The 11,682-nt window shown below is 38.9% G+C and overlaps 1 protein-coding gene across 2 annotated transcripts in view; it reads left to right on the top strand.

Moving 5' to 3' along the window:
• The window catches only part of Clgn (calmegin), a 44,935-nt gene that overhangs the window by 27,294 nt on the left and 5,959 nt on the right, over nt 1–11,682 (top strand). For both annotated transcript variants that reach the window (XM_047566795.1, XM_047566794.1), the window contains exons 8-10: nt 2,756–2,945; nt 11,060–11,173; nt 11,295–11,445. In XM_047566795.1, coding sequence (XP_047422751.1) covers nt 2,756–2,945; nt 11,060–11,173; nt 11,295–11,445 — 455 coding nt within the window. The remainder of the gene's footprint in view (nt 1–2,755; nt 2,946–11,059; nt 11,174–11,294; nt 11,446–11,682) is intronic.

Below are 11,682 nucleotides of genomic sequence, written 5' to 3'. Positions count from 1 at the left end.
TGAGGTGTGGCACTACCTAACTTTAAAAGGAAGAGCATTAGCGACCACGTGTTAACATAGGTAGCCTGGCCTAAGTAAATGGGTTTGAATAGGTGCGTCAGGTGTCGCTATTAGGGGCTGCTTCTCCAGGTCCTAAGGATGCTAGAGAGCTTTGGTCTGCCCAGGATTACTTAAACGTCCAGCATTTCAGAATTAACAGGACATTTTAAAATGGCTCTATCAGCTCATCTCTCAAGTTTCAGCTCCATCCAGTTTTCTTTGCAAAGGCTGCAGTTACAGAAACATTTGTCTGCAAAGTCAATGCCCAGTTTTCTCCTTAAGAACAGATATGATAAAAAAAAAAAATCTTTTTCTGAAATAATTGGAAAAGTAATAATAGACATTTTGGGGAGCACAAATGAAAAATTATAACTAGAACAGGACATTTTAACTTTGTGCAAACCTGACAAAGAGTAAATTAATAGAATACATTAGAGGTTGTAAGAGATTCATGTTCTTTGAAACCAAAATGTCACTTTCAGCAGTTTATCCAAAGAGAATAATCCAGAAGAAAGGTGACTTCTGTGTGAAGGTACACTACAAATTTGAAGCAACCTAAGTCTTATAATTAAGGAACTTTGTATACAATACAAAGGTGGTAACCACAAACATGTTTAACAACAGTGTTATTACTTATTCAGATTGAATAACGCTTATCTAAAAATCCAAAATCCCAAATGCTCTGAAATCAAAATTTTGAGGGCTGACAGTTTGAAATTTGGAGCATTTCAGATTTCCAGATTAGGGATGCTTTCAATAAATGAAGTCTATGCTAATACCCCCAAAACCTGAAAAACAGGGGTCATAAGCAATTTACACAAGAGATCCTCAACCTGTAATATTAAAATGGGGAAGGAAAGTGAGATCCAAATTGTAGGGATGTCATGGTGGTCAACAGGCAAATGTGATAAGAAAAGATGTGATATGTACCTGGCCTTGTTCTCAGTCTTTCCTCTGGAACCACAGAGGTGAGCAGTGGTCTCTATTTTCACCTTAGTTAATTTGCATGCCCAAGGGAACAAGAGTAACTAGTTCCTGAAATTCAAGTCCAGTTCTTCAACATTTGCTTCTCTCACTAATATGCACAGAAACATTGATTCTTGTGCTGGGATTACTAAAGGACTTTTTAAAAAATTGTGGTAGTATTACATTTTATAACATTACTTTTTTATAACGCAGTGTTCTTATTATAAAGTCATTTAAAATATTCAGTTTTCTAAATAGAAAATTTTGGCCAAAGATTTTGAACAGAGATTTTTTTCACACGTAACTATTTTCCATATGCTTTCTTTTTCCTAACTATAATTTTAAAAAATCTGTTTTAGCAACAAAATGTTTTCAGAAAGTTCTTTTTAAAATTTTTTTAAATGCTTTTTTTTAAAATTAAGAAGAACCCTGTACTTTTTGCATTTAAGATCTTGCTCTCACCTCTACTTCAGATTTGACTTTTCCTTTATAAGTCACCTAGTTTCATACCCTCAGCTATAATAGAAGAGGAAACAGTGGGGGAAATAGGGAGAAAATACCGAGTGTGAGTATGGTTATTTGGGTTTGCAGACAGCATTATTTTGCTTTGACATGGATAATCCATCATTGTCATGACCAAAAGCCCTGGAGATGGCTCTCACATCAGAGCTGTTGCTTCGCTAGTCAGTTGCCCACTTCTGTAGCAATCAGGATGATCCTGACACTTGTCAACAGCTACTTCTTCTTCTTCTTCTTCTTTTTTTTTTTTTTTTTTTGTATTTTTACTTTTTTAATTAATTTATTTTTTTCATCATCCACAAATGAGGTACCATTTTTCATTTCTCTGGATGTACATCATGTAGAGTCACACCATTCATGTAATCTTACATGTACATAGGCTAATGATGTTTGTCACATTCCACCGTCTTTCCTTCCCCCATCCCTTTCCCTCCTGAAAGCAAATATTAAGCACCTCTTTTTATCAACACTCTTTCCCACGATCTAAATTTTACCCAGAAGGAAGAGTAATCTTTTATTTTGTCATTACAAAGGATAAGGGACTCTTTATGAAATGTTTGACATGGGGACTTAGAGTCCTAGAGTTCACCTGGAACAAACCTACTGGTAAGAGTAAGCTCAGACACTTTAAACACTCGGAAGATGTTTTATACTACATGTGAGTCATTGAATTTGAAATGCCTGTGAGACTTATCTTTAAATCTTTCTGAAATTATATTAACATAGCAATGTTTATTTCTAATTTTAGTGGCCATATTGGACTTTTGTAGGAGAAATGTTTGTGAGAATATACCTTAAAACATTCAGGGTGATGTGTCAGTGGTCTGTAACTTACTCTCAAGTGGTTCAGGAAAAAAGTTATTGTAGTTTACTTGCAACTTTTTAAGTTTGAGAGTGTTTTAAAAATGTTTTAAATGCTGAGGAAGATTGGGTTGTATCTGTAGCTTGAAAAGGTGAAGCCGACTGGCATGAGTCTCAAAGAACTAGCGACTATGTATTTCTTACTTGAGAAGTATTAGAGCATTTTTTTATAAAAAAGTTTAAAAATGAAATTTTATCTTTATTTTAGAAAGTAGTAAATCTAATGATTTCAACATATTTTGATTTAATACAATGGTTATTCCTCTGTTTCTGGTTGGGAGAAAATTTTATCCATGAAGTTTAGATAGTTTTATTGTTTAAAACATTAAATTTTCATGATTAAGTCTGAAATGTTTACGTTGTTCTTCAGTAATGAATCCAGATGACACATTTGAAGTATTAGTTGATCAAATAGTTGTAAACAAAGGAAGCCTCCTAGAAGACGTGGCTCCTCCCATCAATCCTCCCAAAGAAATCGATGATCCCACGGACGTGAAACCCCCGGATTGGGACGAGAGGGTAAAAATCCCTGACCCTAATGCCGTCAAGCCGGAAGACTGGTGAGCACAGAGCTCAGTTGTGAGCCTCATTTCGCATAATTAAGTCAGGACACGTAATGTAGACGAAAGTTTACAACCAAGGAAACTAGTCTGTTCACATCATAACCACTTTTTTTTTTTACCATTTGTATGAAATATTTTTAAATTGGCTTTCCAGATGCTTTTGCACTTTCCTCCCTTTTAATTTTTAAAATTTCATTTTAATTAATACTTGCATGTTATTGTATATTTCAATGTGTTTGTTCAGTGCTGTGGGAGGAAATTCGTGAGTCAAACACCAACTCATTTCATTCCTTTTTCTTTACCATATGCATGTGAATGTTTCATCTAGTTTGGGTTTTTAGTTGATAATTATTTGCCCTTAAAATAACCATATCCTCAACATCTATTAGACTATGTAGGACTAACTCATACCGGTATGATTTCAACCATAAATTTTTCACCAGCCCAGTGTGTGTGTGGTCTCCATTCTAAAGGGTTATGCATATTTTCCTTAAAAGAAATGTATTTGGTTCCTGAGTTCCCATAACTTGAGTTCAGATGGCAAGAGATGCCTATATTTTTTTCATTTACTGGGTCTTCTTTGTAATTTCTCCATAAAGATCATGTTCATTTTATTCCTGAGAACCTTATTTTTTTTCCTGCTGAATAGGTGACCCTTAATTATGGTTTTTCTGGATAGATTATCTTTTTTTACTTTAACACACCTTATTTTCTATGGCTGTGTAACACAATACCCCCAAAACAGTCACTGGATGATACCATCTCACAGGGCTTCTGTGCCAGGGACCCAGAGGGCTTAGCCAAGAGGTGCTGCCTTGGACTGTCCAGAGGCAGTGGTCAAGCCACTGGCCAGAGCTGGATGCAGGGCCCACTTCCAGCAGTTCGAGTGGCTGATGCCAGGAAGTTTCCATTCCTCTCCACTTGGGCTGTCTTTGGGTCTGCTCATGATGTGGCAGATGGCTTCCCCCAAAGGGGAGTGATCTGGGATGAGGAATGAGCAACCACAGAAACTCTGGGTCTGTCTAACCTCGTCTTAGAAGGAACATGTTGCCACTTGAGCTCATTCTACTGGTCACACAGACCAATGCTGGTACATTTGGAAGGGAACCACACAAAGGCTGTTCTTAGTCTACTTAGAGTTTTTTCCTCATGATTTGGTATTGAATTTTGGAAAATCTCTTAAGGGCATCTATTGAAATGACTATGTGGGCTCTATTTTTTTTATTTTTTGAATTATAGTAATTGATTTTCTGTTGTTGAACTAACCTTACAATTCACTTGATATTATCCTTTTTAAAAATTTTTTTTTGGTTGTGGATGAATAGAACACTTTTATTTTTATGCAATGCTGAGGATCAAACCCAGTGCTTCACACTTACTAGGCTAGCACTCTGCCATTGAGCTACAGCCCCAGCCTGTTTTTATCCTTATTATAGTTTCTGGATTCTAGTTATATTTTTTTTTTCTTGTCAGATTCACTGTAGTGTAATTTCCACACACTTAAATTCATTTTAGGTTTACAGTGCTGTGAGTTTCGATGAACATATACAATGATGTAACCACACCACAGTTCTTATCTACAATACGCCCATCATCCCAGAGAGGTCTCTCCTATCCTTTGGTTGTCAGTTCCTGCCTCCCACCCTCAACCCCTGCAGCCACAGGTAGAATTTCTGTCCCTACATTTTGCCTTTTCCAGAACGTAGTTTATGGCTTTTGCATCTGAGAACAGTGCTTTTGAGATTCACTGGTGTTGCTGCACGTCAGTAATTGGTTTGTTTTATTGGTGAGTAGCATTCCTTAGTGGAGGTATAGTGTGAATTGATTATCCATTTACCTATTGATGGAAATTTGGGTGAATTCCAGGTTTGTGCAATTTCAAATAAACTTGTGATGAACATTTGTGGAGAGGGCCTTATATGGAAATTTTTTTTCCCTTTTTGAGGTTAAATTCCTAGGGCCAAGATTGCTGGATTGTACAGGAAGTATGTGTTTAAGTTGATGAGAAACTGCCAAACTTTACCAAAGGATGGTCCCATTTCATGTTCCTACCAGCACTGTGTAAGAGTTCCAGCAGTTCTACCGAGATTATCTGGTTTCATTCCTTAGGTTCTGTTTATTTGTTTTGGTTTTGGCTCTTCTAAAGGATCGGTAGTGATATCTTACTGCATTTTTAATAATTTACATTTCTTTAATAACTTATCACAGTGAGCATCTTTTTTTTTTTTTTTTTTTTGTACCAGGGATTGACCCCAGGGGTGCTTAACCACTGACCCACATCCCCAGCCCTTTTAATATTTTATTTAGAGACAGGGTCTTGCTAAGTTGCTGAGTCTGGCTTTGTATTCCCAATCCTTCCTCAGCCTCCAAAGCTGCTGGGATTATAGGTGTTCGCCACAGTGAGCATCTTTTCACTTACCATTCATACCATTTCAATTTTGCCCATTTTTAATTGTTTTTTTTTTTTTTTTTTATTACTGAGTTGTGAGAATTCTTTATATTCTGGCTACGGGTTTTGTATTGCTATCTAACAAATACCCGTAAACTTAGTGGTTTAAGACATTTCTCTCAGTGTCTGCGAAGGAGGCATCTGCACACAGCTTAGCTGGGCCCTCTGACTCTCAGTCTCTCACAAGGTTGCAGGTAAGGGATCAGCCAAGGCCATGGTTATTTTAAGCCTCTACTGGGGTTAAATCCATTTCTGGAGTGGATGTAAGTGGTTTTTGGCAAGTTCAGTTCCTCAAGGGACAGATTGCTGTTGGAATGATTGGCACAGTTCTGTGGTGGGTTTTGGTCCGTCTTTTCACATTTCAGAGTTCCCTGCAACGTGGACCTTTCAGTAGGGTACTCTGTTCCACAGGTGAAGCATGCGAATGGGGAAATGAGAGAATGTGAAGAAGGCGGAAGTCACAAGCTGTAACTGGGTTAAAGGTATCCTCCAAACATTTCTGTTTGCCTAGACCTGTAGTTGTAACCTTATTTGGAAATAGGGTCTTTGCAAATATAATCAAGTTAAGAGGAGGTCACACTGATTGGCTAATAGGTCATAGGGTGGGAGTCATCAATCCAATAAGGCAGTCTTTTTTATAAGAGGAGGGAAATTTGGACAAGGGCACTAAGGCAGAATGCCATCAAGGCAGAGGTTGGGGTGGCCTGCCTACAAGCCAGGCGTGCTGAGGGCTGCCAGTGACAGAAGATACCACCTCGGGAGAGCAGGGCCCTTCCACCAACCTTGATTTTAGACTTTCAGTATCCACAGCTGGGAGGCCTAAGGAAGGTCACAACGATTTTCTTTTTTCTCCTAGACAAATAATTTTCACTGAAACTCTGTCCTAAGTTGACTGTTTTATGTAGTGTAAGGTATAAATCAAGATGCATTTTTCTAAAAAATAATGGTGTCTAGTTGCCGTGGCATCCCCTTTTTTGTTTATATGCTTTGTTTATCAGAGCATTATACTTATGCTTAATAGCTGGGTTGGTTTTGAGGTGGTCATGCACGCGTGGAATTTGATTTACTCCATTTCAGTTCCTAGTGCCCCCCATTCTCTTCCCTCCCCCCACCCCTATTCTCCCTCCTCTATCTACTGATCTTCTTTCACTCATTTACTTATTTATTTTTGATTGGTGCTTTATAGACATACATAAATGCAGAATTTACTATGGCATATTCATATATGCACATGATGTGACTTTGTGAGATTCATTCTGCATTTCCTGCCCTTTCCCATCCTTCCTCCCTCCCTCTGATGATCTTCTACTCCACTGATCTTCCCTTTATCTTTATGATATCCAGTCTCCCCTCCTGTTCCCTCATCTTGCTCTAGCTTCTGCATATGAGAGACAACATTGACCCTTGACTTTCTGAGTCTGGCTTATTTCACTTAGCATGATGTTCTCCAGTTCCATCCGTTTACAGCACATGACGTAATTTCATTCTTCTTTATGGTTAAATGAAACTAATTGCGTAGATTTACCATATTTTCTTAATCCTCTCATCCGTTGGATGTAACAATATGTGCTGGTGCCCTCACTTTCATTTCTGATATGGTAATTTGTTTTATCTTTTCTGGGTGTGTGTAGGTAGGGGTGTTCCAACTTCACCTTTTTGAAGAACAGACTTCTGTATTAGCCTCCCCCTGCCCTGTTGTCCTTTTTATCCTTCATTATTTTCATCATTCTTACTTTGGCCTTAATTTGCTTCTCTTTTTTTCCCTTACGGGGTAGGGTAATCCTTCTTTTCTAATAGAAGTAGCTGTGAATTTTCTGTGAGCTGCTTTAGCTCATTATACAGTGTCGTTTACAATAGCTTCCCATTCAGACTCTTCCCTAATTTCTCTAGAGATATCTTCTGTGATACATGGCTCTTCATTAATGTGTTGCTTTATTAAAAATGATTTGTGAATTTTTTCAGATAAAACTTTCACTTTGTTTCTTGATTTAATTCCACTCTTGTCAGAAAACAGTCTGCATGAGGTCAGACTTGAGTTTTTTCACAAAGGTCAGTTTCTTCTGGTTGGTTGATAATGTTGTCCCAGGCTCCTGTGTTCTTACTGCTTCTTGGTCTTATGAGAAACACGCTCATTTGTCCGAGCCCAAAGAATGAACTGAGAGACACAAGGAGCAGGAAAAAGTCAGGTTTTAATGACAGGCTTGCAAGATCAGGTGCCTGATGGCCAGGGACCCACCCTCCAGTATAACTAGGTTTTTATCCCCTAGAGCACAAAATTCCCTCCCCTGGTTCCCCATTGGCTGAGTACTATGGAGTGCACAATCTTCCTGAATGTCACATAGGTTTGACTGTTTCCTATTGGGTTATTTAAAAATATAGACCTTTAGTTGTCCTCACCTCCCTTTGTTCTCTTGTGGCAGGACCATCTCCTTGGACTGAGTGTCTTTTGGCACCGTGGTCAGGTCAGCCCTTTCCCTATTACCTCTTGCCCGTGGAAGGGCTGTGAATTTTCACACTCCAGTTTTTACCTGCTTGTAACTGCTCTCCCCACCGGCTGCCTTTCTTCCATCCCAACTCATTTTACATTTAGGGCTCAATGCTGTATTCTGAAAGTGGACCGACCACTGGGATTTTTCTATTTCGGTTGGTTTTTGCTTCCCGTATACTCAAGATCTCTTCTTACATCCAGTCACAGTATCCCATGACCTCTTGAGGATCCGACTCCTACAGTGCTGCCTTGAAGTCTCCATGGTCTTGACCCTAAATCAGCACTCTTGCTTCCCTGTACTCATGTTGCAATGACTTTGTTCCCCATTCCTTACTACAATCTCTGTGTGCCTTTATTTTAAGGTGGGTTTCTTACAGGCAGCCTGCGTTTGGCCCTTTCCTTGAATCGTGTTTAATTCCAGGCTTACCTAATGTGGACCTATCTTTAGTCTCATTGTTTTCTACCTGTCCCATATATTCTGTGTGGCACTTTATAAGAACTTTTTCCTGACTTTGCAGTTGTTTTCTTCTATTGTAGTTTTCCAGTTTTTCTTTCCTGTTGGTTTCCTAGCCTTCCTCTGTGGTTTATGGTTTAGTGGTTGCTTCACCATATGCGTCTTTAACTGCTGTCAGTCTATCTTCAAATAAAAGCGCAGCCTTCACCTGGATTTCGACACTGTTTGAGTCCCCTGTCCTCCCCTGTGCCCTGCATGATGTTTCCGTGCATGTCCTCCCACGTGCACGGTGAAGGAGACCACAGTGCCTACTCTTTGCTCAGTGTCTTTGGATCACATGAAGGGAAAGCCTTTTGTTTGCCCCAAAATTCACCTTCTCTGGGACTCTTCTTCCTTCTGTGCCAGTGCAGACTTCCATCTGTGGTCATCTCCCTGCTGCCTGAGAAGCTTCCCTAAGGTGGGGCCGAGCCCGTCGACTGTCATTGGATTCTCCTGGCCTTCATCTAGATGGTTCCTTTGCCTTCATTTTTGAAGGGCATTTTCCTATCAACTCCAGGTTGGCAGCTGTTTCTCAGCAGGCATCTCTAATCTTGGGGTTTGCACTGTTTTTGCAGAGAAGTCAGCCGTTGCTCTCATCTCTGTTCTCCTTGATCTGATAATGTCATTTGTTTTCAGTTTGGTTTTAAAACATTTTCATTATTACCAGTTTTCAACAACTGAAAACTGTGGTGCCCCAGTGTGGCTTTCTGTATGCTTCTCTGCTTTGGGTTCTTTTGACCTTTCTGGAATGTGGGGGGTCAGAGTTTGTATCAAATTTGGGTGATGTTTTCAGCCATTTTTTCTTCCAACATTCCCAAGTTCTACTCTCTCTCCTTTCTTACCATATCCTCTTGTTCGCATGCTTCTATCTGTGGTCCTGTGTCCTCTCTGTTACACGACTTTAGATTATCTCAGATCACTGAGGAGATGTGCTCATTGTTTTTAAACTAGTTTTCCTCTTTGTGGTTCATGTTAGAAAACATCCCTTTCTATTTCATTACATTCTGTTTGTTTTGTAAACATCAGGGTTGCTACCTGTTCAGAAGGTAGTGTGGTGTTCCTGGAAAATCAAAAATGCTACATTGTTAACTCTCTCCTAGATAAGAAAGTCACTTATTACTAGTGACAATGCCATTGCTTTCAGGCAAAAGTTGTTATGGGGAAGTACCTCACACAAGGTAGGTAGCTCAGAAGTCAGTGGGAAGCTCCAGTCAGTAGCTGACCCTGCCTTCCTACCATCAGGAGTCTCTGCCTTCCATGTGAGCTCATGTGACTTCATGTGTGTTTACCCAAAAAGGGTAAATCTGTCCTTAAATGTGAGAAATCGCAGATAACTGTCATATTCTGACTGGCAAAATGTGTTGGGCTTACTTAATAAGGAATTAAAACAACGTCATCCTGGAACTTTAACCTCTGGTTACCCTGAGCATTCAGAGACTCAAGATGACCTTGATGTCAGGCAAGGTCAGGTCTGTACAGTTATAGTTATTTATTGTAGTTAATTTTTTTACTCAAGTTTTATTTGGAAAGTCATGAAGGAACAGCTTATTTTTAAATTTCTGTAAAGATGAAATTATACTAGTAGTTCTTCTGTTCAGTACTTAGTGTAATTATGTTTATATATTTTAGAATTGGACTCCCTAAGTTTGTGTTATTTTTAAAATAAAAATATTAGAATTAAATATGAAGAGTTTTTAAAGAAAAATAATAGTGGATAGGAAATATCTTTCCAAATATGACATGGTATCCAAGAACCATAACAGGAAATATTAGTAAATTCAACTGTTTGAAAGCAGATGATTTGTGTGTAGTAAAGAAAAAAGAACAAACTTTATAAAAGACACGTAAGAAACTGGAAAATATCTTTTGAATTCATACAACTGGCAAATGACTAATTTCTTTATTCAATGGTAATGAGCTGTTTAAACAAAATATAAATGATTTTTTAAAACTACTTTATGTTGTTAAATGTACACTAAAACTACAGGGCAGTGCCATTTTAAACTATCAAGTAGGCAAAATATCAATGTTTGGTAGCACTATTGGCAAGGTCAGAAGAAAATAGGTACTCTTGTACACCACTGACAGGATAATAACAAAGTGCAAAGAGCAATCTGGAAGTCACCAAAATTTAGAATGCACTTACTTTTACAGGTGAGAAATGGCACGTGTTCTACGAGTTGTGCTATATGGCCTGCACTTGGCACATGTTCTATTATAGCATTGTTTGTAGTGTAAAATTTTGGAAACACTAAATGTCTCTAAAAAGGAAATACCTCAATAAATTATGGTATCCACAAAGTAGAAAATTATGCAACTGCTAAGACTACAGCTGATATATATATATAAATAATATAGAACAATGTTGACACAGAGTAGGCATACAATACATATTTATTGTTGAGCGAGTGAGTGTCTAAGGGACAATGCCAGGGTCTAACCTACTGTGTAAAGCACGCTGTCCTTTGAATGCACACACGGGTGCGCGGTGCAGGTTGGGAAATATATCACAAAGAACCTGCGAGTTAGCAGAAGACTTCGGTGAGAGCGAGGTTGTGGGGCGAGAAGAGCGCCCAGCCACAAGGGCAGGGAACTCTGTGATGGTGCCTTCTGAGCGTGGCAACATGCACTTTAGAACTCTTTGGATAAATATTAATTAACATAAAATAGTGTATTTACAGGGATGAAAGTGAACCTGCCCAGATAGCAGACATCAGTGTGGCCAAGCCTGACGGCTGGCTTGAGGGTGAGCCCAAGTTCATCCCAGATCCTCATGCTGTGAAGCCTGACGACTGGTAAGCACTCTTCAGCTTCCACCCCCATGTCCAGGGGCTCATACTTGCTGTGCTGCCTCAAGCTGACAAGGCTGTTGGGAGAGAATTAAGGTCGCTCTCTGTTCTGTTCTGGTATCTTAAGGAATGAAGACATGGATGGAGAATGGGAGGCACCTCATATATCTAACCCCGCATGCCGGATTGGGTGTGGCGAGTGGAAACCCCCCATGATAGACAACCCAAAATACAAAGGGGTTTGGAGACCACCCATGATTGATAACCCTGACTACCAGGTAAGGACTCCTCTTTCCAGTTCCTAGGTAAAGTGTAAAATGTTTCCTTGTTTTATATATCTAATTGTCAGTAATATTATGTTAATTTTTAGAAGTTTGATTTGTAATTTATGAAAAAAATAGACCTCAGCTAATTTATACTAGAAAGGAAAGCATTCTTTGTGTAATTTTCTAGAGAAATAAAAACTTCAGATAGATAACTTTATACTATATTCTTCCCTAGTAATCAATTGATGC

This window comes from Sciurus carolinensis, chromosome 10 (assembly GCF_902686445.1).
Source record: "Sciurus carolinensis chromosome 10, mSciCar1.2, whole genome shotgun sequence".
Classification (NCBI taxonomy): Eukaryota; Metazoa; Chordata; class Mammalia; order Rodentia; family Sciuridae; genus Sciurus; species Sciurus carolinensis.
Note: the sequence above shows the minus strand (reverse complement) of the source record. Positions and strands in the feature narration are given on the sequence as shown.